Source organism: Arvicola amphibius, chromosome 1 (assembly GCF_903992535.2).
Source record: "Arvicola amphibius chromosome 1, mArvAmp1.2, whole genome shotgun sequence".
NCBI classification, from domain to species: domain Eukaryota; kingdom Metazoa; phylum Chordata; class Mammalia; order Rodentia; family Cricetidae; genus Arvicola; species Arvicola amphibius.
In genome coordinates, this window is record NC_052047.1 from 99,205,693 (window position 1) to 99,228,832 (window position 23,140).

Here is a 23,140-nt window from a genome sequence, read left to right on the forward strand (position 1 = left end):
TAGGGGAGAGGCAGTCCAGGGAACACAAGCAGTCACGAGGACCACACAGCACCATTAAGGTGGAGTCACAGAACTAGAGTCCAGATGTCACCTCCATCTCAGGGGGTCCTTAGAGCAAAAGGCTTCAGTTCCCTCAGAAGGCACCCTACCTGTGCATGTGCTCTGCCAACAAGTGCCCCCAAATCCCCACAACAGCAAGAGTAGCTCTAGTCACCCACTGGGGGCTGCTGAAGCAAGTGCTCTCACCTGGCCGCTCAACCCTCAGCAGCCAGCCGCTGGGGGTCTACCCAGGTCCAGAAAGAAACCACAACCCAGAGGCCCCAAGCAGGGCACTTTATGGTCCAAACAAAAAGAAATGTTCTCAACTTGTGGTCCAAGTCTGTGATTCCAGCTACTTGGGAGGCTGAGGCAGTATTATCTCAAGGCCAACTTGTGTGTTGTGAAATCCTGCTTCAAAACAAAAGCAAAAATAAGCCTAGCTCATGGGTGGATGCCTTGCCTAGAATCCCCAAGAAGGGGGCTGAAGGCGTGGTCATTGGCAAGTAGTTGCCTAGCATGTGAAACCCTAAGTCCATCCTCAGCAGGAGGGAGAGAGCTCAGTGGTTAAGAACATGCATGGATTTACAGGATCTGGGTTTTGCCCAGCACCCATGTTGGCTGGCTTACAGTGACATCTAATTCCAGTGAATCCAATGCCCGTGGTCCCCTCAGGCAACACCACATATGGGGTACACACATTCTTGCATATATATATAATTCAAACAATAAAAGTAATCAGGCATGGTGGCATTCACCTTTAACTCCTGTACCTGAGAGGCAGAGGCAAGAGGAGCTTTGCAGCAGCCAGTTACAGTGAGATGCTGTCTCAACAGGGAAGGAAGTACAATGGTCTCGCTTACTGGGGAGGCCGGCTGTCACTGGAATCCCTGCACACATGGACTGTTTACCTCAGGAAAGCTACTTGGCACACCTGTGACCACACCTTTATGGGAACAGACACCATCAATGTGTGGTGGTGTGATTGTCTCCCCTCCCAAAGGGTTCCCCAAGGGAAAGGGGCTGTCAGGCTCGTGTGATATTTATGATACTGCCTTTTGCTTTTGAGAGTGGCTGTGTAAACCAGGCCAGCTCGTACTTCCTCTGGGCAGTAGGAAGACAGGCATGGCCTTGTTGCTGTTTCCTAGGAAGGTTATGGTCAGGGAGAGCTGGCTCAGGGAAACAGGGAGACTGGAGCCGGATCCCATCCCACAAGGCCTGCACCATCAGGTCCTCAACTGGTAACACCCCAACTCACCCCATCCCACCTCCCTCAGGGTGTGGGTGGTGGCAAGCGTGCAGATCACCCTGACACCAGACTCTGACTCTATGCCAGCTGAGTTCCTGAAACCCTGGAATATAGCACAATTAATGAAAACCCAGAGACAGATATTGGGGCTCTACCTGAAGGTCAGAAAAGCCTAACAGCCAGCCACTGGCTCTAACCTCAGTCTGAAGTGGCGATTCTGGCCCAGGAATCCTCAGAATGAGACTGTGTCTGAGAGCTATCTCCTCCCCCCATTTTATATTCCTCTCTAGTGCTGGGATTAATGGCATGTACCACTACTGCCTGTTTCTATGGCAAATTAGTGTGGCCACTGGGATTAAACATATGTCACCAATTTCTGGCCTGTAAATCTGATGTCAGGCTGTTTTACTCTCTGACCTTCAGGCAAGTTATTAAAATACAAATATCACTACACTGGAAACTCAAGAAACTGCTTTTGGTGGTCTGGTGGGACATATGACCCCAGGACCCCTATGAGGTGGCTGTCATTAGCTGAATCTACCTGGATCCCCAAGCAAATCATACATCCATACATCGCTACTAGAACAAAACCTAGGGCAGTGGCACGAGCCGGTCAGCCCAGAAATCATGAGATGAGCAACAAGACCATGAAACTCTAAGACATTCTTGGCTACATAGGGAGTTCAAGGCTGGCCTGGGGTATGAAAGACCCTACTTGAGAAATAAAACAGAACGAAGGAGTTATGTTGCTAGCCAGGGAATCAGGTCTCCATCAAGGCAGGCAGCTATTTCTGTGAGCTAATAGCATGTGTAACCCCACAGCACCCTGTGCCCAAGAGGGGAAGGTACTTCAAGGATGGTTGATGCTGGAATGTGGGACTGCCTGGCCACTGCCAGGGCCTACCTAGCCTTCCTCCTTGCAACCCCCCACCCTGTCACCCACTCTAGACCACCCACATTCACCGCTGCACTGGTGCTGTTATTTTAACTCCTACGTCCTATTTACAGCCCAGCCCTAACCCCACTCCAGTGGCAGAGTACCTACCCATGTCCACCCCGAACAGCTGAACATGCAGCTCCGGCCCAGCCCGTCCCTCACACTCAACTGTGGCCAGCAGGAGACACTTCAGCCCTTCAAAATCCCAGAGCCCTCCCTGGTTCTGTGCAAATACCACCCACGTTCACACAGCAGACTGGAGCCCAACCCAGGCCCAGGGGCAGGACACAGACACAACACAGTGAGCGAGATCATTTATTGGATTTGAGCCAGGGAGGTGACACTATCTATCTCTGCCAGGATTCAAAGAAGGCTGCTCTAGCACAGGGCACCTGATCACCTTAAACATCAATAAAAAAAGTAAAATAGAAACCTTTATTTAGAATTAAAGCCAACACTTGAGTGTGACAAACACAGCATTCAGTTCGAAGAAGCACCCCACTAATGGAGTGAGTGTTTATTCTGCACAATCACATGTGGACAAACTTGGGAGAGGGCACAGGGACACTGGGCAGGGCTGGCACCTAGTCTTCCTCGCCTGGGTCCTCTCTCTCCAGCGTGTAGACCATGAAGCAAGCATCGGGTCTCTTGGGGACGAGGGGATGCCCGGGTCTCACAATCTCAAAGCCAAGAAAGCTGAAGGTTCGGAGCAGGGTGGCTGTGGGGAACACACGGTAAGAGCCTGGGGTGCTAGAGCTTCCCTCCCCGGGAAGCCCACAGCAACACCCACCTCTGTCCTCACGGTTCTTGGGGAAGCAGATGAAAACATGGTCAGCCCGGAGCTGCTCCTCTGCGAACTCCAGAAGAGCTGTAAAACTGAGGGAGCAGTGGCCTTCAGCCACCCGGGCCCAGACCCCAGACCCCATAGCCCCAGAGAGAAGTGGCCCACCTGTCCTTGCTGCCCTCAGGCAGGGGCCCAGCCGGGAGCTCGATGTAGAGGCCACCACTGTTCCACACTGCCCTCCAGGTGACCTGCTTGGTCTCCGTGAGTGTGGACTGGATGCTTAGGACCCTGGTCTTGTCGTTAGACGTTGGCTCCTCTGTCACATTCAGCCGCTCGTCCTGGGGAAGCAGGGCTTTCAGGATGGCCAGCTCACCATGCAGAGGCAGGCACCAGGGCTCCCCACAGGTACTCACAGAGTAGAGGACGCTAGCTGAAAGACTGTGATCCCGCTGACTGTTCCCTCGCCCACCTGGGATCTTCAGGGGTGGGTGAGGGACATCAGGAGCACCACCGAGGCCCCGGACCCAGGTTACTACAGCAATGGAGGGCGACCCTAGAACTGCAAGAGACAGTGCTTAAGTGCCAGTAAGTGGTAGGATCCCCAGGGCTTTCCACTCAAAAAGCCACTGAGGACAGTGGTCCCAGCTCACTGACCCTCACCTCTGTGGCTCTGCCCCTTCTGGAGCAAGGTAAGGCCCCCTCAGGGCCTCAGGCTGTGTCATCTCGGCACTGTTGTCCACAGCAGGGAGCTGGGCCACCCCCTCCCCATGCTGCCAAGGCAACCCACCATATACCAGGCCACCTTGCTCTTCTGAATCTCAGGCTTAGAGCTTCTTAAAGTCCCACTCTCCTCTGCAGCCCCCAATGCAACTACCAGTAGTCCCTAAACTCCACCTCTCTCAAGTGCCCTCCCCTTCCCACTGTCACCCAATAGGATCCATCACAGCCCATATCAATTCTCAGTCACCCCAAAGCCCTGCCTCCACTACCCATACCCTTCCCAAACTAGTTCCCATCCTGGACCCTTTAAGTGAGACCCCCCACACATCCCAACCAAGTCACTGCACAGACCAACTGTTAAGTGGGTCCAGAATCCACACACTCTGTCCAGAACCAGGCTCTTCAACCCGCTGCCACCCCAACCACCCACTCCATGCCCCCCAAAACCTGGCCCACTTTTCAAGGTTCTTCCAAAACTGATCCAAGTCCATTCACAGTTCCAGAATCCTCAACATGCAAACACCAAATCCAACCTAAACCCTAAATCTAATCCCAACCTCTCCCCTACCTGAGACCCTCTAAACCCACACAAGCTCCTCCCCCAAACCCCAGACCAGATTCCACACTCTCCCACCATAAAATGAGTCGTCGACGTGGAATCAAATCTAACTCCAGTGCCTCCCCAACAGTACCCCAAATTCGAGTCTTCCACAAACACCTTTCAGATCGGAACACAGCCCCTCCTCTAGAGAACACACGGCTTGTCAATCTACGTCCCCCAACCTAACCCCACATCCTCCACCACCTGCCATCAGATCCGAACGCAAATCTCAAAAATCAAGTCTCCAATCCCCTTCCCGGATCCTCCACAAATCTTGGGCTCAGCTCGCAAACCCCGGAATCCGATTAGAACTCCAGATCTGACCCATCTTCGGGCAAATACGCACCCCATTCTCCAACCAAACCAATCCCTAGTCCTCAACTCCCTAATCCCACTCGAATCCCAAATCCGCATCCGTGACCCGCGCCTCTGGCCCCGCCCCGTCCCACCCCCGGCGCGATTGTGGCCTCCACAAAGGGGCGGATCTCGCGCTGCCGAGACTTATCTGGCGCCCCGAGGCCGACCCCGCTCCGGGCCTGCGCGTACTGCGCCTCCCTCTAGGGCCTGCGCGGACGCTGCTTCTGGGAGCTCCGCCGTGGCGGGGACAGGGATCTCACCTTTCGCTGCTGCAGCCGCCGCGGCTGTACTGACTAAGAAGCGGCATGGTGCGGCTGGCGTGGAGCGTGGCGCTGCGTTTATCCCCTTCCTTCTCTCTGGCGAAGCAGTGGCTGTTGAGAATCCGCTGCAGGGAGGATTTCACCATCCGGCCGCTGGGGTCCGAAACCAGCAAAACCTCCGCAGCACTCTCAGCGCCGCCGCCGCTGCTCGCCGTTCGCAAAATGGCGCCGGCGCTGACGCCCGCATTTATACGCGTCGTCACCGTAGGCCACGCCCCTACACGCAGGCGTGGACGCGGTTGCGTGCGCCGTTGGAGGAACGGGGTGGTGCCAACCGCGTCCCGCCTCCTTTGATCTCTGATTGGAGAAGAAGGAAAAACAGACGGAAGGTTTCCGTTGATGATTAGTTGTCGCTCGGAGAATCTCGCCCTCGAGTGTTTGCGTCACTCCGCGGCAGGCAAGACAGGAAGAATCAGACTGTCCCGCCCCTGCAAAACGCTGATTGGTCAATATACGAGAATGGACAGACTTGGTCCCACTGAGTATTGGTTGGCACGCTAACGAGTCCGCCTCGAGCTTTTGTGACGTAAGGGGAGGAGCTTTGGTGATGTCACAAAGCCCCGCCCACCCGGGCCCATGGGTGTCTGCAGAGGCCTTGTGCGGTGTGGTCCGCTCTTCCTCCTTCTCCTACCGTGGTCGCTTCGCTCTCGGGACCTCCGCCCCAGAGTGGTAACCCCCGAGGGTGTCTGAGGCTGAGAAACGTGGCTGGCTGGGCGCCCATCCCCCTACCCGACGGAATCATCTAATGACCTTGTAATAACAGATAATTACGTTCTAGATTGGGACTCGTTTTGAAAACAGTTCACAATTTAAAAGAAAATTAAGTATTTAAAAAGTTAAGATATTCCAAACTAGAGAAATAGTTCAAGTAAAATTTAAGCAAAATTTTAGAGCAAAAATGGAAAAAATTAAACAAAAAATTCATAGATCCAATTTAAAGGATTTTCTCTGTTTTCTTTCTTATTTTCATCGCCTTTCTGTCTTTCTCTCTCCCTTCTTCCCTCCCCCAGGATTTCCCTGTCTAGCCCTGGCTGTCCGGGAACTCGCTCTGTAGAGCAGGCTGGCCTTGAACTCGGATACCCACCAGCCTCTGCCTCCTGAGTGTTGGGATTAAAGACGTGCACCACCACCTTCCACTACTTAGTGTGCGTGCGAGAGAGAGAGAGAGAGAGAGAGAGAGAGAGAGAGAGAGAGAGAGAGAGAGAGAGAGAGAGAGAGAGGCGCGAGAGAGCGCACAAATTACAGTGTGAGCCAATCAGAATTCAGGAAAAGTCTGTGGCAGTGATGTCCAAGTTGAGGTTAAGAGGATCGCTGAATTCCAAATAATCCTGTACTGAAAAAAATTTCACGTCTTTAAATGACTAGATAAAATCCTAGTGCCTTTAACCCCAGTCCTCAGAAGGTAGAGGCAGGCAGATCTCTGTGAATTTCAGGCCAGCCTGGTCTACAGAGTGAGTTCCAGGATAGCCAGGGCCACACAGAGAAACTCTGTCTCAAAAAACAACAAAAATTCAGTCATCTTTAGAGATGACTTAGTGGCTGAGTTCTTCCTGCTTGTGTAAACTCGTTTGGCTCCCTGCGTCCCTGCAGTTAGCCAGCATCATTGTGGTTTTGCTTCCAAGAGTGCCTGTACACACGTGTGCACACATTTTTTAAAAAAGTGAAGAGGTGGCTCACCAGTGAGAGTGCCTGCTGCTCCTGCAGGGGACCGAGTTCAGTACCCAGCACCCACCTCAGATCAGCACTCTGTCAGCTGAGCTCCATCTTCTGTCTGCCTCAGACACAGCAGTGCCCTTCTAAGAGCACCTGCACCCACATAGTGAACATAAACTCACAGAGGTACACACATGAAAAAGTTAACTCTTAGACCACACCTCCTTGCACAGTTCTGTGATGCCGTGTGCTGGGGTTGAACACAGGGTCTCATATACAGAAGTGTACTACTGAGTGACGCCTTCAGTCAGAAGGTAACAGGTTTTTTCAGACTGCTCTCCGGCAGGCTGAGGGATGGAGCCATGCCCAGAATTCCCAGTGAGGGGCTGGGGGCGTGGTCAGGGTGGAGCCCCGCCTAGAATCCCCGACCCAGTACTATAGAAGAGTGTTAGCTGTGGCCCTCTTGAGCTCTAATACAGACTCTCCCGGTCACAGAAGAAAAACTCAGGCCACAGGATTCTGCTCATTTTGTACCTACAAGTTGAGGCACTGTGATTACGAAAAACAAATCCTTCAGGAGAAACCAACCCAATTTCTGGTAAATGCTTCCTCTTTTCTGTTGCCAATTTTAGCAGAGGCTCCCCACCCCCCAAAAGTAGCACGGAAGCCTTAACTAACTTCCGCGATACGCGATACTCATTTGGGTTTCTTTTTTCTTTTTCTTTCTCTTTTTTTTTTTCTTTTTTCGGTGAAGCTAGATCCTTCATTCACCGCTTAGGCAATCTGAGATTGTCCTCCCCTCCCGAGGATTCCAGGCTGACATCAGAACTGTTCTAGACCATAGCCGTCTTCTCCAGGTGGCTGCAGCCAGGGCTCAGTTCTCGGGATGCCCACAAGCACCGTTTCTAGCTGTCCAGTATCCGGTGCTGATAATCACCCATCCCTGCCATGGTTTCCAACGTTGCCTCCAGAGACGGCTACTTAAACAATGGGGTCTCCATATGTGCAGGCCTCCTCGATGGCCAGGTTGTAACTGCCACCTGCGCCTCCCTAGTTGGTGCTGGTTACGATCCTCATCCAGCCCCTCTCACCCCAGGGTCGCCCCGTGAATTACGGGCAATCCCGTACTCAGTCCCATCGCTGCTGACACCCCAGCCAGTCACGGAGATGATGATGTCCGGTCCTGGTGCTCGGCGGCGTAGATGCCGCAGGTGTAGTTCGCCATCTTCTCCCTCGCCATTATCCCGCCGCTGATGGGACCCGTTGGTGTAGATCTCTGCCGTCATCTTCTCCCTACCCGACAGTCTCCAGAGGGTGTAATTCTGGGTGGGATGGCACTCTGAATTCGGTGCAGATCCCACACTGGTTATACTTGTTGCAGGGCTCATGGAGGATGCCATGCTTATGGGCATATGCATGTCGCACACTGGAAGGTCACATTGCCACAGTCGATGAAGCCCTGTACTGAAAGCAAGGGGGAGGGCCACCTTTCCTCTTGATGTTGATGGGTCTGCCACCGTGCTGCTGCTACCGCCGGCCCAGCAGAAGCTACAGTACTGTGGTGACACTGACGTAGTTGACACCGTCCACATTTCTCCAGCCCCAGCTCTTGGGGATGTCTGATGGGGACAGGTACTCATGCAGCCGAGGATAAGTCCTGCGCCCTAGCTGGGCCTGCGGGTCTCCGCAAAGGGGCCTGTAGCAGGTCTGGCCTGCGTGGCACCGCCAGCAACAGCATCAGCAGCACCAGCCACGGCTGCAGCAAGGACCGGTCGAAGCCATGCTCCTGCTCCTCGGCCTGCTTGGATCCTGGATCATGCACCGAACCTTCGACCACTTGACCTGACTTGAGACCCACTCATTTGGGTTTCTTACTCTATTACATTTTATGTCTTTGTTGTGTGTATTGTGTGTGTACATGTGCAGAGGTCAGAGGGCAATCAGTGATCAGTCTGTCCATCCACCATGTGGGTCCCTGAGATCAAATTCAGGTTGCCACCGTGGCCTGAAAGCACCTTTACCCAGTAAGCCACCTTGCCAGCCCCCAAAAGAGGAGTGTGTGCCAATGTAACACACCTAGATTGGCTTCTAGCTGGCTGAGACCAAACAGGAGTCTGACTGGGCCTGGAAGGTCAGAAGAGGGCGGCGGATCCGGCGGATCCCCCAGAATTGTGTTTACTGATGTTTGTGGAAAGCTATGTGGGTGCTGAAACTGAACCCCAGGACAGTTCCAGGCTGGCCTGGTCTACAGGGTGAGTTCCAGGACAGCCAGGGATACAGAAAAAACCTGTCTCTAAAAAACAAACCAAACAATATGAAAAAAAAGAAAGAAAAAGAAAGAGAAGAAAAGAAAAGAAAAAGAAAGAAGAGTCATCGCTCTTAAGCACCAAGCATCTGTGCTGAAATCTCGATCCTCTACCTTCTCCCATCACAGCTTGGGGTGTGAGCCATTTTACACAGTTGTGTATTCGCACCCCTTGATTTTGGTCATTGCTGTGGAGGGAATCCCAGGCCGCTGGTGTGAGAGACTGGCTTCTACCCACTTTGCTAGTTTATTTATTTATGTTTTTGATACAGAGTCTCAAGTAGCAGGTGTGGAGGGTGGTCCTCAAACTCACTATGTAGAAGAGAATGGCCTTGAATTACTGAACTTCCTGTCACAACCTCTCAAACAGTAAGAGAATTAAAATTCTGAGTTTATTATCTGCTGGGGTTGGACCCTCATGGTGGGGCTCTACCTGTGACCATGCACCCACAGCACACACCTGTGAGGCGGTTAGAGGCAAGCTTGGGTGAGAGGTTCAGTTCTTACATCTGGTGAGCCCTGGGGACTGAACTCAGGTGAGCAGGTTTAGCGGGAGCACTTTATCCACTGAGCCATCTTTTCTGCCTGCAGTTTGTGTTTTGAACGGGACTTGCTCTTGCGCCCAGGTTGGTTTGAAGATCTTTCTGCCTCAGCCTCCCCCCCAAGGATCCACGATGCCCAGCTGCCAAGAAACCTTCGGGACCTTCCGGACCTGGTGTTCAGTATGTAGACTGCTGAGCTGAGTCCCTGTGTCAGTGTGTCAACAGGCAGGACTCGGAACACAAAGGACAAGGGTTAAAAGCATAGAGGCTTGCTGCCATGGTAGAAGGAGAAAACTGACTTCCAAAGTGGTCCTTTGACCTTCCAAGGGTGCCAAATCCCCCTCTCCCAGATGGTGCACAGACAAGCACACACAGGAATAAAATGACATTTAAATTGTTAAGTGAATTTAAGAATAAACAAGCAAGCCGGGCGGTGGTGGCGCACGCCTTTAATCCCAGCACTCGGGAGGCAGAGGCAGGCGGATCTCTGTGAGTTCGAGACCAGCCTGGTCTACAAGAGCTAGTTCCAGGACAGGCTCCAAAGCTACAGAGAAACCCTGTCTCGAAAAACCAAAAAAAAAAAAAAAAGAATAAACAAGCATGATAGCACACAGCTGTCACTACAGTACTCGGGGAGCTGAGACAGGAGGTTTGGTGTAAGTTAGAGTTTAGCCGGGGCTACAGTGTGGAACTGTCTGAAAACAACCAAGACAAAAGGTGGCTCATAATGACACAGCCTTTAGTTCCAGCACTCAGGAGGCAGAGGCAGGCAGATCTCTGTGAGTTCGAGGCCAGCCTGGGATACATAGGGAGTTCCAAGACAGCCAGGGGCTACACAGAGAAACCCTGACTGAAATAATCAAACAGCAGCTGTTAGCATTCACTGCCTGCTCTCAGGGACCTTAGCAGGGCCCTCAGCAGCTGCAGTCGGCAACACTGTAGCTTCTACAGCCCTCCGGAAGAGCACCTCCTATGCACGTGTGCGTGCAACATCCCCGTAGAACAAGCAAGCCCTTCTCCCCTCTCTCTCTGCTCTCCCTCAGAGAGACAGTCTCTGCACCCCCCAATAAACCTCCCACATGAGCTCCGTGGTTTTGTGGGGGTCCCTTGGCTCCAACCTGCCAAGGTCGCCTTTCACCGCTAAACTATTACAACAACAAACAGCAACAACTAACAAGTTTTAAAAGGAGGAGGAAGGGTGGAGAGATGGTCCAGCTGTTAAAGGCTAGGCTCACAAACAACGCGGGGCTCCCTGATCTCAGTGCTCCAATGGGCCTGACTCAGCAAGGCAGAAGCCTGCAGGAAAACTCTTGTGGCCACATCACCACCACAGCTGCTGCTCAGCGATAATGCCCAGCCCCTGCCACTGCCCAGGTTAGGGCCAGGACAGCATACACAGGCAGGGAATGAGTCCTGTAGGGCAGTACTGAGCTGGCAGATCTTAGCATGGGAGTTCTTTTCCAGTAGATACTGCCTCCTTTTTTTAAAAAAAGTATTTAATAACAAACTATAGAAATGATCCCTGAAAGTATAGTCTTTATATTTACAATATTTTATTGAAAAATATGTATAGCCAGGTGGTGGTGGTACATGCCTTTAATCCCAGCTCTTGGGAGGCAGAGATCTCTCTGAGTTCGAGGTCAGCCTGGTCTACATAGTGAGTTCCAGGACAGCCAGGGCTACACAGAGAAACCCTGTCTTAAAACAAACAAAGAAAAAAAAAGAGAGAAAGGAGAACATAGCTGTTAGGGACAGAGACGGGTCAGTGGCTAGAGTACCGGCCACTCCTGCAGAGGACCTGGGCTTGATTCCCGGCACCACGTTGCAACTCACAATTCCCTGTAACTCTAGCTCCCTAGGATGGAACAGCTCACACAGACACATGGTTTTCTGGAAGAGCAGCCAGTGCTCCTAACCCCTGAGCCATCTCTCCAGCACCCAACTTTATTTTTTTCCTAGACAAGGTTTCTCTGTAGCTTTGGAAGCTGTGCTGGAAGAACTAGCTCTTGTAGACTAGGCTGGCTTCAAACTCACAGAGATCTGCCTGGTAGCATGAACCAGGAAGTTGCCATTTCGAAACTGTGTGAGGTTTTTGTTTTTTTTTTTTGCTATGGCTGAATCAGGAAGACCTCTCTTTTTTAAAATATTTATTTATTTATTATGTATACAATATTCTGTCTGTGTGTATGCCTGCAGGCCAGAAGATGGCACCAGACACCATTACAGATGGTTGTGAGCCACCATGTGGTTGCTGGGAATTGAACTCAGGATCTTTGGAGGAGCAGACAATTCTCTTAACCTCTGAGCCATCTCTCCAGCCCTGTTTTTTTGTTTTTTAAGACAGGATGTCTCTGTGTAGTTTTGGAATGTGTCCTGGTGCTTGTTCTGTAAACCAGGCTGGCCTTGAACTCACAAAGATTTCCCCTGTCTCTGCCGCCTGGAGGCTGAGATTAAAGTTGTGTACTATCACTGCCCGGCTCCAAGTTTTTTATAATAGAAAAATTTAGATAAACTCATCAGACATAGGCTGAAAACCTAACCACCCAGAATTAGTCGTGTATAGCTGTCATTCTTTTTTTTTTTTTTTTTTTTTGATTTTTTGAGACAGGGTTTCTCTGTGGTTTTAGAGCCTGTCCTGGAACTAGCTCTTGTAGACCAGGCTGGTCTCGAACTCACAGAGAGCCGCCTGCCTCTGCCTCCCGAGTGCTAGGATTAAAGGCATGTGCCACCACCGCCCGGCTAGCTGTCATTCTTTCTATTGGGAGGCAGAGGAAGAAGGATGAGCAATTCAAGACCAGCTGCAGCTGCATAGTGACCCCCAGGCCAGCCTCAGCTGCATAGTGAGTCCCGGGGCCAGCCTCTGCCACTTTATATTGTGCCTGAGTCCTAGATACTCCAAAGAAGACCACCACGGAGCCACACTTCCAGATGCAAAAGCAAGGTTTTGTTTATTAAGCACGGGCTAGCACGGGTCCTCTGCCTCACAGTCTGACACAGCAGATGAAGGGAGAAGGACCCCACCTACTATAGTAAGGGGTTTATAAAGACAAAAACCACAAAGCAGTCACAAGATTACACTCTCAAAATACAAAATTCCTGGGGCTGGAGAGATGGCTCAGCGGTTAAGAGCATTGCCTACCCTTCCAAAGGTCCTGAGTTCAATTCCCAGCAACCACATGGTGGCTCACAACCATCTGTAATGGGGTCTGGTGCCCTCTTCTGCCCAGTGGGCATACATGCAGACAGAATATTGTATACATAATAAGTAAATAAATAAATATTTTAAAAAATACAAAATTCCTTATCCTATATCACAATTGGCTAACGGTGAGGGAAAGCTCAGCTGTTGGTTCCTGATTGGCTGTTAGTATCTAAGGGGCATAGCAACAGCACCCAGGTTAGGTTCTCCAGACATCCGCTGACCCTGTGCTAACCACGAGGGCGGCTTGAAATATTGCCCAGCTGAGATCACCCAGCTGATGGGGGAAGTAGGGTGGAGGAGTGGGCTGCAGCCAGCAACTTTGTTTCTCTGTTGTTAGCTAATACTTCCCCTAAAGAGGGGTCTTATGGCCTTAGCTTATCCTGGGGGCCCAGCACAGAAGTGGAATCTTCCAGCCTTTCATTTTACAGCCTGTCTCAAAACAAATCTGGCGGCTATGCAACTTGAGAGGCAAAAGTGGCAGGTTCAAAGTCAGCCTGGTTCCAGGTCATCCAGGATTACGAACTGCACCTGTCATCAAGCGTCTTTACCCAGTGAAGCCCGATGACCTGAGTTCTGTCCACGTGGTGGGAGGCCAGAACCAGGGAACAGACCCTGCAAGCTCCATAGTGTGGGTGTCTGCCTACACACACACCTACACAAAATAAATAAATGTTAAAAAAGTAACAACTATAGTATTGATAACAGTAACAATAATTTCCACATTGCTGGGGTGCGCTGCGCTGTGTTTGTGGATTGGCTAAGTGACTACATAGGCAGATAAAGTCATGGATGAAATGCGTCACCAATCTGATCCTCAGCCCCGTGAGGCATTGCGATGCAGAAATGCAGGTGCCCCAGCAGGTGGCACTATTTCCGCTGGAGGAAATCAGTCCCATTTCTATCTCAGTACCACCTAGGAAGACTTCTCACTTTACACAGGAGGAAACTCAGGTTCCGGACCGGGTTGTCCCAGAATTAGAATTCCTCACAGAAGCCTGTTTACCAGTCACTGTAAGATGATTTCAGCTCAGGAAGTCTAGCCCTGACTCCAGTCCCTCATTCCCTGCTGTATTAGTGATGACATTTTCTGTCACTGTGCCCACAACATCAATCTAGAATCCCCAGTGAGATGCTGGGGCCCTGGTCAGGGTGGAGCCCCGCCTAGAATCTCCAGTAAGGGGGCTGGGGGTGTGGTCAGGGTGGAGCCCCGCCTAGAATCCCCAGTGAGGGACTGGGGGCGTGGTCAGGGTGGAGCCCCCAGTTAGGGACTGAGGTCCTGGATTCAATTCTCATTACCACAAAAATAAGTAAATTAATTAAATTGAACAGTCTAAAAAGAAACCGGGAGCCACTGGAAAATAGTTGAGTCAGCCTAGAACTCAGGGTAGGGGTAAGCCGGCCACGGGTCAGAAGCCTCATAGTCACAGGTGCGCCCACTGGGCTGCGACCTCTGACACTGACCAGCAAACAAGGTCCCCTGGTTCATTGCAGGAGGCGGCTGTGGGTGGCGGCCACCCTCCCAGTGACCCTGTGAAAAGCCCTCCTCCTGGCTCCCTGGCGCTCTCCAATTGGTCCCCAGCAGCCGTTTCTGGCCATCTGTTGCTGTCCATCACAGATCACCGGTCTGTGCGCTATCTTGTTTGTCAGGCCCAGCTCGGAGACTGTGGGGTAAGAGGGGCTGCGGGGGAACCTGGATAGAGCAGTGGTTCCTAGAGCTTGGTAAGGGATCCCTGAGGTCCATTAGGGTCCCCTATTCCGATGACCAACCCCCTATACAGGGAGGGGCCAAATTCCCTGCCTCACCTGTGTTTTGGTCCCCTCCCCCAAGAGGGGAAACTTCTATGGTTTTACTTTTATTTCATTTTTAAATGATATTTTAAAATTCGTAGTTTTTGTAAGTGGACAAGTGAAGGTATGTGCTGAGGGACACGCGTGGTCAGCAGAGGACAACTCGAGGACTCCAGCCTTTCCTTCCAGCTGAAGGTCCCGGCCCCGGCTAGCCTTTAATCCCAGCACTCGGGGGGCAGAGGCAGGCGGATCTCTGTGAGTTCGAGGCCAGCCTGGTCTACAGCGTGAGTTCCAGGACAGCCAGCGCTACACAGGGAAACCCTGTCTCGAAACCATGCCCCCCCACAAAGGGAGGTGATTTGAGGATTGAATTCAGATCATCAGGTTTGGCTGCAAGCTCTTGTACCTGTTAAGCCATCTTGCTGGCTCATACCCTCCCTGTTTTTAAAGTATTTCTGTCGGGGCATGGAGATCCAGGGGGCAGTCAGTGGCCATGGATTGCCCTGCTCCTCCCCATAAACTAAGCCTGTGTCTGGCATCCAGCTCAGCAGAGCCCCTGGTCCCAGTTTCTCTGTGTGTCCTATAAAAGCAGGGGCAAGAAGGCTGGTGCTGTGATTGGAAAACCCTCAGGACCCTGTCGGCCCCTCCGCTGTTGCACTGAGGGCTAGACTGGGCGGGCTGTTGAGGCTTCAGCCCCCTGAATCCTGGGTCAGCTAGGGGGTTCTGCGCTAGGATGCCTACTCTGGTAGACTGGGAGCAAGAGTCTGGGGAGGGGTTGGGTTGCCAGACTGACCTCTCCTGCTGGCGTGAGACACACGATAAAAATAGTCTATGGTCTCAGAGAATTTGAGCTCTGCTGAGCAGGGCTTCAGCATGGGCCTTCGGTTCATTCCTGTGTAGTCCTGGGTGAGCTCTGGGCCTCTCGGGCCTTGGTTTTGTTTCTTGCTGTACTGATGGACTCTGGGGGTCTTCCCATGGTTAGGCTATGGGGAAGGGGTCCCAAGGAAATGCTGAAGTCATGCGGTAGTATGAATTTCTGCCCAGCATGTGGCGCACACCCTTAATCCCAGCACTCTGGAGGCAGAGGCAGGCGGATCTCTGTGAGTTTAAGGTCAGCCTGGTCTACAGAGCCAGTTCCAGGACAGCCAAGGATACACGGAGAAACCCTGTCTTGAAAAAACAAAATAAAAGGAGCGTGAATTCCTCCAGTGAAGGCGAAGATTAGGTAAGACCATGTCCTGACTCCCTGCCCATCCTGCAGTCTTCATGGCAGCCAGAGGCTTGGAGGATCTGGATGGGGGCCTGGGCAGCTGCCTCCCCAGCGATGACTTCTCGTTATTGGAGGAGCCAAGCTCAGGCCGACGGCCAGAAGGCAAGGCACAAGGTACCGCGATTTATGTGAGAGCCCGGTGGCTCCGCTTTGGAGACCAATACTTAATCTCCCAGCCTGGGCCAAGGCAAGCAGCTTTAGGGGTTGGTTCCTCGATTCTAGGTTGGAAGATACTAGGAGACATTGCTGCCCATCTCTGAGCCCCATGTCCCTTGTCATTTGCATAGAAAGCTGCAAATTGCCTGGTGGTGTGGGGATGGGGGGTGGGATGGAGTTGGTCAGGGTGGTAAATACCCTACTGTTTTGATTCTTCATCTGTTTCAACAACAGGGACATCCAGGCTGGCTGACTTAAGTCGCTGGACACCTGTGAGTAGCTGGCCCTGCGATCGGGACAGCCTGCTAAAAGGAATGGTTGTCTCCATTCTTCTCCACCTCCCTCCCTCCCTCCCTCCCTCCCTCCCTCCCTTCCTCCCTCCCTCAGTCCCTCCGTCCCTCCCTCTCTCCCTCCGTCTCTCCCATCTCTCCCTCCCTCCCTTCCTTCCTTCTTTCTTTCTTTTTATTTTTGAGTTAGGGTCTCATGTAGCCCAGGCTGTCTTCGAACTCAAATCTCAGGAATGACCCTGAACTCTGAGCCTCGCACCCCCCTTTCCAAGTCCCGGGGTGACAGGCAAGCACTGTCAGACCTGGTGTGTACAGTGCTGGGGGAGCTACAACCCCAGCTTCCTTTAAAAAAATTGTTCCAGTTGGGCAGTGGTGGTGCACGCCTTTAATCCCAGCACTCCGGAAGCAGAGGCAGGTGGATCTCTGAGAGTTTGAGACCAGCCTGGTCTGCAGAGAGAGTTCCAGGACTGCAGGGCCACACAGAGAAACCCTGTCTCAAAAACAAAAACAAAAGTTTTTTTTCCCTTCATTTTTGTTTTATGTTTACAGGTGTTGATTTGTATTTAATTTTTATTTTTTATGTGTTTTGCCTGAATACATGGGTCTCTGATGCCCTCAGAAACCAGAAGGGGGCATCGGATCCCCTGGAACTGGAGTTACAGATGGTTGTGAGCTGCCCTGTGGGTGCTGGGAGTGGAACCTGGGTCCTCTGTGAGAACTGCCTGTGCTGTAACCACTGAGCCGCCTCTCCAGCTTCTAATGTGTGTGTGTGTATATATATATATATATATATATTTTTGTATATATGTATTTATATACATGTATATGTGTTTATATATTTGTATATATACACATGTATATATCTGAACTCATCTGCATGTCTATGCATACACGTATACATATATACATACACACATATATTTATTTATATGTGTATGTGAACATGTACAGCAAGGCATCAGAGGCCATCTTCCCTGAATTTGTTTTCTCCTTTACGGGGGGAATGGTCCCGGGATCAAATGCAGCTGTCAGGTTTGGAGGCAGGACCATCACCCACTGAGCTGCTTGCCTGGGCCTTACTTTTGAGTTTTAGACAGTCTTACTCAGCCCAGGTCGGCATCCAACTGCAGACCCTCCTTACCTCTCGACCTCCTGGGTGTTGAGATTACAGAATGAGTCACTACAACCTGCCTCCTCCCCGGAAAATCTGGACTGATGTCCCGCGTGACCCTACAGGTCCTCCAGGACCCAGTGACTGCTGGCACTGCGGAGAAAGAGCTCGTGGCCCAGGAGGGTCTGGGAACCAGCAAAGGGATTCCTAAAGCTGGGACAAGTGGGTTTGCTTGGGGAGGGCGAGCCGGCGGGGATGTGGGGGCAGGAGCCACAGGCGACCAAACGCTTGTCTCCGCAGGCACCCGGAGCGTTCCCGCACGCAGAAAGTTGCAGGCTGCGCCTCCCCTGAAGCCACCGCCGCCACCACCACCACCCAGGGACGACCTGCCTTGGGGAGACCTGACGCTCAACACGTGCATCGTGCTGGCCTCACTGGTGGCACTGCTGGGCTCGGCTGTCCGGCTGTGTCAGGGTGAGCTTTGCAGAGGAGGGATTGGCCTGCGGCAGGGGTAGGGACAGTGAGAGTCCTCTCCAAAGGGGTGGGGTGCATTCCCTGCAGCCCTGCGCAGGCAGTGACTCCACTGTTCCTACAAACCTTGAGTCTCTCCCTACCCCGGAATAGCCTGTGAGCCGCATGGTCACACCTAGGCTTCCAAGCCTGCCTTTGGGGTGCTCTGGGCTTAACTGACATTCATTCATTCATTCATTTTGAGCCAGAGTCTCACTGTGTATCCCTGGCTGGCCTCTGTAGACTCCGAGAAATTCGCCTGCCTCTGTGTACTTCCCACGTGCTGGAATTAAAGGTGTGAGTCACCATACCCAGACCTTTTTTTTTTTTTTTTTGAGACAAAGTTTCATATAGTCCAGGCTGGCCTCAAGCTTTCTATATAGCCCAGGCTGGCCTCTGATCCCCCTGCTTTGAACTCCCAAGAGCTGAACCCAGGCTTTTTTGTTTGTTTTTGAGTCAAGGGCTCACTTTATTTTTTTTTATTTTTTTTTTTTTGTTTTTGTTTTTGTTTTTTTGTTTTTCGAGACAGGGTTTCTCTGTAGCTTTGGAGCCTATCCTGGAGCTAGCTCTTGTAGACCAGGCTGGTCTCGAACTCACAGAGATCCGCCTGCCTCTGCCTCCCGAGTGCTGGGATTAAAGGCGTGCGCCACCGCCGCCCGGCAAGGGCTCACTTTATATAACACAGATTAGCCTGGGTCTCATGGCAATCCTCCTGTCTCAGCATCCTCCAGCCAGGATGATGGGCATGTGAGATTGAACCTGGTTCCCACTCCTTCAGTAGGGAAGGGACCTACATAGTCCACCCCAGGCTAGCCACCCCCATGCAGAGAGAGGGGGAGGGGAGGGGAGGGGAGAAGAGGAGAGAAGAGAGGGAGAGGAGAGGAGAAGAGAGAAGAGAAAGAGAGAGGAGAGAAGAGAGAGAGGAGAGAGAGGGAGAGAGGAGAGGAGAGAAGAAAAGAGAGGAAAGAGAGAGAGGAAAGAAGAGAGGAGAGGAGAGGAGAGAGAAGAGAAGAGAAGAGAAGAGAAGAGAAGAGAAGAGAAGAGAAGAGAAGAGAAGAGAAGAGAAGAGAAGAGAAAAGGGGGGTCACTAGTAGAGGGGGTATCCCAGCGGCAGGAATGTGCGGTAGACGGCTGAAGTGGGTTGTTCTGGGGCTGAGTGGGAGGTTGAGGAGGGTGCGCTCCGTCCTCCAACTCAGACCGACTGACTTTCAGACACGGTGGCTGGGGAGGTGGCTGTAGAAGTCCCTCAGCAGTGGGTCCCGCCCAGTCCTCCACCCAAGAAACCAGAGGCGCCCGCGGTAAGCTTTCTTCCTGGGCCTTCACCTGATGGGGCTACTTCCCAGGGAAAAGGATGCCGGGCCTGTGGGGAGATGGGCACGGACCCCAAGACCCCATATTGTCTTTCTTCAGCCTAAGCTCCCGCTCTTGGTGCCCCCATCCGGGCCTCCTGAGCCCACGCCTGGGCCACCCGGGCCCCAGGTACAGAAGCAGGACAAGCCTGAGGCTACAGAAGCAGAAGCCCAGGGGGAGCCTGGGGAGTCCACCCCAGAGGCCTCTGGTGAGGAGTGCGCACCCCTTGATGGCCGAGGGTCCCAGGAGAGGCCGAGGGAGAAGCCAAAGAAAGGAGAGAAGCTGAAGAAGGAGAAGCTGAGGAGGGAGAAGCCCAGGAAGGAGGAGAGGCCGTGGGTCACCAGGGAGCCCCGCCAATCCCTGACCCGGCGCTGGGAGGCGCGCGAAGGAGGCCATCGGCCGTGGACGCGGTCCTCCAGGGAACTCGAGCATGAGAAGCGGCAGGCTTGGGCTCCCCGGCGACGCCACGACCGTGAGGACCGACCCAGACAGAAGCCCCGTGGGGGAAAGTGGCGCGATTGATCCTGCCCTGATCCTGTCCCGCTTGGTGAACCCCGTGTCCCTTCTCCCTGCAACACCAGTAAATAAAGCTCGTGCTGCGACAGCCACGTTTTCTGCTCCTTTGTGCCTGGACCCCAAGGGTCGACGAGATGGCGAAGTGGGTAAAGGTGCTTGCCGCTGAGCCTTTATCCTGGGACACATTCCTCTTCATTATCCTGACCTCCATCAGCGTGCTGTGTGAGGACTGCATAGGCCATGCAGCCTGGCTTGAAGTTCTGACCCTTCTGTCTCCACCTCTAGAGACACCTGCGCAGCCACGTTTGGCATTTTCTTTTTCAGGTTTGAGCCTGGTGGGGGGTGGGGCGGGGTTGGGATGTGCAAGCGCCCTTTACAGCTGAGCTGTTTGTCTTGCTCCCCTTTTTTGGACTTTGAAACAGGGTTTTAGTCTGTAGTTCAGGATGACTCAAAGCAATTCTCCTGCCTCAATCCTCCTCTCCACACATACAAATTAGTTAACTAATTTAAAAAGTGACATGGCCTGGGAGTTTAATGTCAGCACTGAGGAGGTAAGGTCGGTCGGCTCTCTGTGAGTTCGAGGCCAGCCTGGTCTGCATAGTAAGTTCCAGGATGGCCGTACTACATAGAGAGACCCTGTCTTTAAAAGTGATGGGGAGGGGCTGGAGAGATGGCTCAGCGGTTAAGAGCATTGCCTGCTCTTCCAGAGGTCCTGAGTTCAATTCCCAGCAACCACATGGTGGCTCACAACCATCTGTAATGAGATCTGGTGCCCTCTTCTGGCCTGCAGACATACACACTGACAGAATATTGTATACATAATAAATAAATAAATAATTAAGTGATGGGGATGGAGCGCATCCTCACGGACTGGGTGGTGTGTGTGGTGTGTGTAGATCTTGCACTTGAGAAGGGAGGTGACAGGAGGTCCCTCCACCCACTGACACCCCCGCTGAGTGTTTGCTGATTTTTATTGGTATACTGTCTGGAGACAAAGCAGGCATCAGCGGCAGCCGCACTCGGTGGCCACCATATTAGGCACGTGGTGCGCGCTGATGCGTTCCTCGGACAGGCTGATGAGCAGCTTTCCCGAGTAGGCAGTGGGCACGCAGCAGGGTAGGCGCCCCAGGGCAGCCCCGCGAGCCTGCATCTTCAGCAGGAGCACCACGTGGTTCCCGTAGTGCGGGTTGCGGTCAGACTGTGGCCACGCGCAGGCGCCTTGGCAGTTGTTGGCCTGGTAGGTCTCAGGGATGAGCACTGAGCGCTCTGCCCGCAGGTCTACGCTCAGCTCGCGCAGCCCGCACGGCCCTTCTGCGGCGGTCTCCACGCTGCGTCCCGCCCTCCCGCGCCCTTCCCTCCCACGCCACTCAGCACGCAGGCCCTGCAGTGCCTTCAGTAGCAGCAGCGCGCGCAGCGGGTCCCCGGGGCTGTTGGAGTCGTTGGGGCACAGCGCCAGCAGGCGAGACAGCAGAGGGGGCACAGCGGGTGGCAGACCGGGAAGGCCACGCAGCTCTGAGGCCGCCGCCTGCAGCTCCACGGCCACCCTACGTGCCAGGCCTGCTGCCCAGGGAGCAGAGGCGGGGCCCTGCAGCGGCGTGGGGTCCCCCACGGTGGCTGCAGTAGGAGACAGCAGCAGTAGCAGGGGTTCCTCCCCATCGAGCAGGCATTCCAGGGCCGCGGGGTCCGACAGGTTGACCAGGCCCTGTGGGAAGTTGGCCAGCGCCCCAGGGTCCAGGGCCAGACGCGTGTGAGAGGCTCGGGTCGGGGGTCCCCGCAAGGCACGCACCAAGCGGGTGAGAGTCTCTAGGAAGGGGTCGGCGCTGTGTGGCAGATCCTCTGGCTCCAGGGGCAGCCTGGAATAGAGGGCAGCGAGCCAGCCTTGAGCACAAGAGGCTGTGGTGGGCGCATTTTCTCCTCCCCACATCTTCCCAGTTCCAACTCCAGCCCTGCCCTGAGCACACCTGGGCGGCGGGAAGGGCATGGTGTCCAGCTGGCCATGCGCTGGCTGCATTGATGACTGGGTAGGCGGCAGCAACAGCAGGGTAGGGGTCATGCGTGTGAAACAGCGGGAGTCAGAGCCAAACAGAAAGGCCTGCAGCTGGGCGATGCTCAGGGTGGCATCTGCGGAGGGTGAGCACGTGGCTAGCTGAGGGGAAGGGCTAAGGGCAGCCTCTTTTCACACTGTCCCCTCCCCTCTGCCAGGGCCTGGACCTACCTTCTTTGTGTGGCTGAAGGGTTAGGGCAAGGCCAGGGTCACTCCAGGCCCCCGCTGGAAAATCCACAGCCAGCACCAAATAGCGGGTGTCCCGTGTAGGGCAGAGGTTCTGTAGACATCGGGACTCTGCTGGACTGAGGAGGATGGCCAGGCTACCAGGCACACCCGTCCCATACTGGGAGTAGACTACCTAGTGTACTAGTGACCCCAGGAACCCTTCTTTTAGGCAGATCTTTATACACCCCAACCAGACGGCTGTTCCGGAATGGCCCCATGCCACTCTCAAGTACCTGTGTGCCCTGCAGTCCAGTCCCTATGACGGTGACTTGGGGGCCGGGTCCCGGGTATAGCACCAGCAGGGCCTGCTCCCAGCGGATGGCTCCCCCACTTGGAGGCTCTTGGAACTTCAGCAAGAGCGTGGGCTCCCATATCACTGTGGGCCGAATACCGGTTGACAACTGAGTCTGAAGGCACTAGTTTCCGTGCCTCAAGACCTGTCCTACAGAGTCCCTCAGCTGGAATCTAACTGGAGATCTCCTGTGGCCATGCAGGCCTGAAGGACCCTGACTCCAGCTGTGAAGTGAGGACCTTGCTTGAAGGGACTTGGTGACTCTTTGCCTGGGACAGAGTTGGGGTGTTGTGCTCTGCCAAGCAATAGAACCTCCCCGCAGCCTCCCCCAGGTCCTCGGGATGAGCCTCAGGTTGTACCAGGCACAAGGCACAGGGGTCCTGAACAGTGCCCATCACATACCTTCAGTCAGGTGCAGGACCAGCAACTGCTGCCCCCCAGGCTCCCCCAGCCAGGCCCCAAGGTGCTGCAGGACTGGCAGGGCAGCCTGGGCATCAGGACTGCAGACTCCAAAGGTGGCCAGGTCTTGGGGTCCCCAGTGAGACTCCTGTACAGCCTCCAGGAAGGCATGCTCATAGCTGTCCAGGCCCCCTATTACCTTTAGCGGGATTCTGCTTCTGTTCCCCTCAGCTCTCAGCGTCACCAGGCACAAGGGCTCTGGGGGATCGCTGGGAGGCCAGATCCCATCCTCAAGGAAGATGAGGCCCCTGGCGCTGGGGGCTCTTTGGAGCTCTTCTTTGAGAGTCTCTGCCTGTAACACAGCCCCCATGGCCACCAGCAGTAGCGCCAGCGGAGAGAGGGGTCGTCCCTGCATGGCGGTGCAACAAAGCCTGGAAAGGCCCTGCTTATATGTATGACTGAACAAGAGTGCTTGGGAGGGGC

At 53.5% G+C, this 23,140-nt stretch overlaps 3 protein-coding genes and 2 pseudogenes across 8 annotated transcripts; 1 reads left to right on the forward strand and 4 right to left on the reverse strand.

Annotated features, from left to right (window-relative positions):
* Positions 1-2,523: 2,523 nt before the first annotated feature.
* Oaz1 (ornithine decarboxylase antizyme 1) lies at positions 2,524-5,182 on the reverse strand. Its single transcript, XM_038336742.2, is given in 6 exon segments — positions 2,524-2,940; positions 3,013-3,098; positions 3,172-3,344; positions 3,420-3,506; positions 3,508-3,565; positions 4,945-5,182. Coding segments are annotated over 6 exon segments (684 nt in total). The 5' UTR covers positions 5,091-5,182; the 3' UTR covers positions 2,524-2,806.
* A 2,456-nt stretch (positions 5,183-7,638) lies between these two features.
* Positions 7,639-14,316, reverse strand: LOC119814981 (annotated as a pseudogene).
* Positions 9,958-19,782, forward strand: Jsrp1 (junctional sarcoplasmic reticulum protein 1). Of its 6 annotated transcripts, none has more exons than XM_038339296.2 (8): positions 14,317-14,374; positions 14,596-14,878; positions 15,756-15,878; positions 16,155-16,192; positions 17,444-17,540; positions 17,619-17,792; positions 19,041-19,126; positions 19,239-19,782. In XM_038339296.2, exons 3-8 carry the CDS (start codon positions 15,761-15,763, stop codon positions 19,698-19,700), a joined length of 975 nt encoding a protein of 324 aa, XP_038195224.1. In that variant the 5' UTR covers positions 14,317-14,374; positions 14,596-14,878; positions 15,756-15,760; the 3' UTR covers positions 19,701-19,782. The 6 variants fall into 6 exon arrangements, with proteins under 6 accessions (XP_038195257.1, XP_038195248.1, XP_038195224.1 ...); XM_038339287.2 differs by having other exon boundaries at positions 14,596-14,778; XM_038339305.2 differs by having other exon boundaries at positions 14,596-14,749.
* On the reverse strand, positions 10,964-11,042 carry LOC119805994 (annotated as a pseudogene).
* Positions 19,783-20,697: 915 nt separating the features above from the next.
* On the reverse strand, positions 20,698-23,072 carry Amh (anti-Mullerian hormone). Its single transcript, XM_038317716.1, has 5 exons — positions 22,661-23,072; positions 22,200-22,342; positions 21,910-22,018; positions 21,656-21,815; positions 20,698-21,547 (listed from the first exon to the last, which is right to left on the reverse strand). Exons 1-5 carry the CDS (start codon positions 23,070-23,072, stop codon positions 20,698-20,700), a joined length of 1,674 nt encoding a protein of 557 aa, XP_038173644.1.
* Positions 23,073-23,140: the final 68 nt, after the last annotated feature.

Bases quoted from the DNA above. Each gene is read 5' to 3' on its own strand.
- Amh (XM_038317716.1), bottom strand. From the start codon at position 23,072: ATGCAGGGACGACCCCTCTCTCCGCTGGCGCTACTGCTGGTGGCCATG. The intron at 22,343-22,660 runs GTATGTGATGGG...TTCGGCCCACAG, and splicing joins GGTCCTGCACCTGACTGAAG to TGATATGGGAGCCCACGCTC. The intron at 21,548-21,655 runs GTGTGCTCAGGG...CCTCTATTCCAG, and splicing joins ATGCCCTTCCCGCCGCCCAG to GCTGCCCCTGGAGCCAGAGG.
- Jsrp1 (XM_038339329.2), top strand. From the start codon at position 15,761: ATGGCAGCCAGAGGCTTGGAGGATCTGGATGGGGGCCTGGGCAGCTGC. The intron at 17,793-19,040 runs GTGAGCTTTGCA...ACTGACTTTCAG, and splicing joins GGCTGTCCGGCTGTGTCAGG to ACACGGTGGCTGGGGAGGTG. The intron at 19,127-19,238 runs GTAAGCTTTCTT...GTCTTTCTTCAG, and splicing joins AGAAACCAGAGGCGCCCGCG to CCTAAGCTCCCGCTCTTGGT.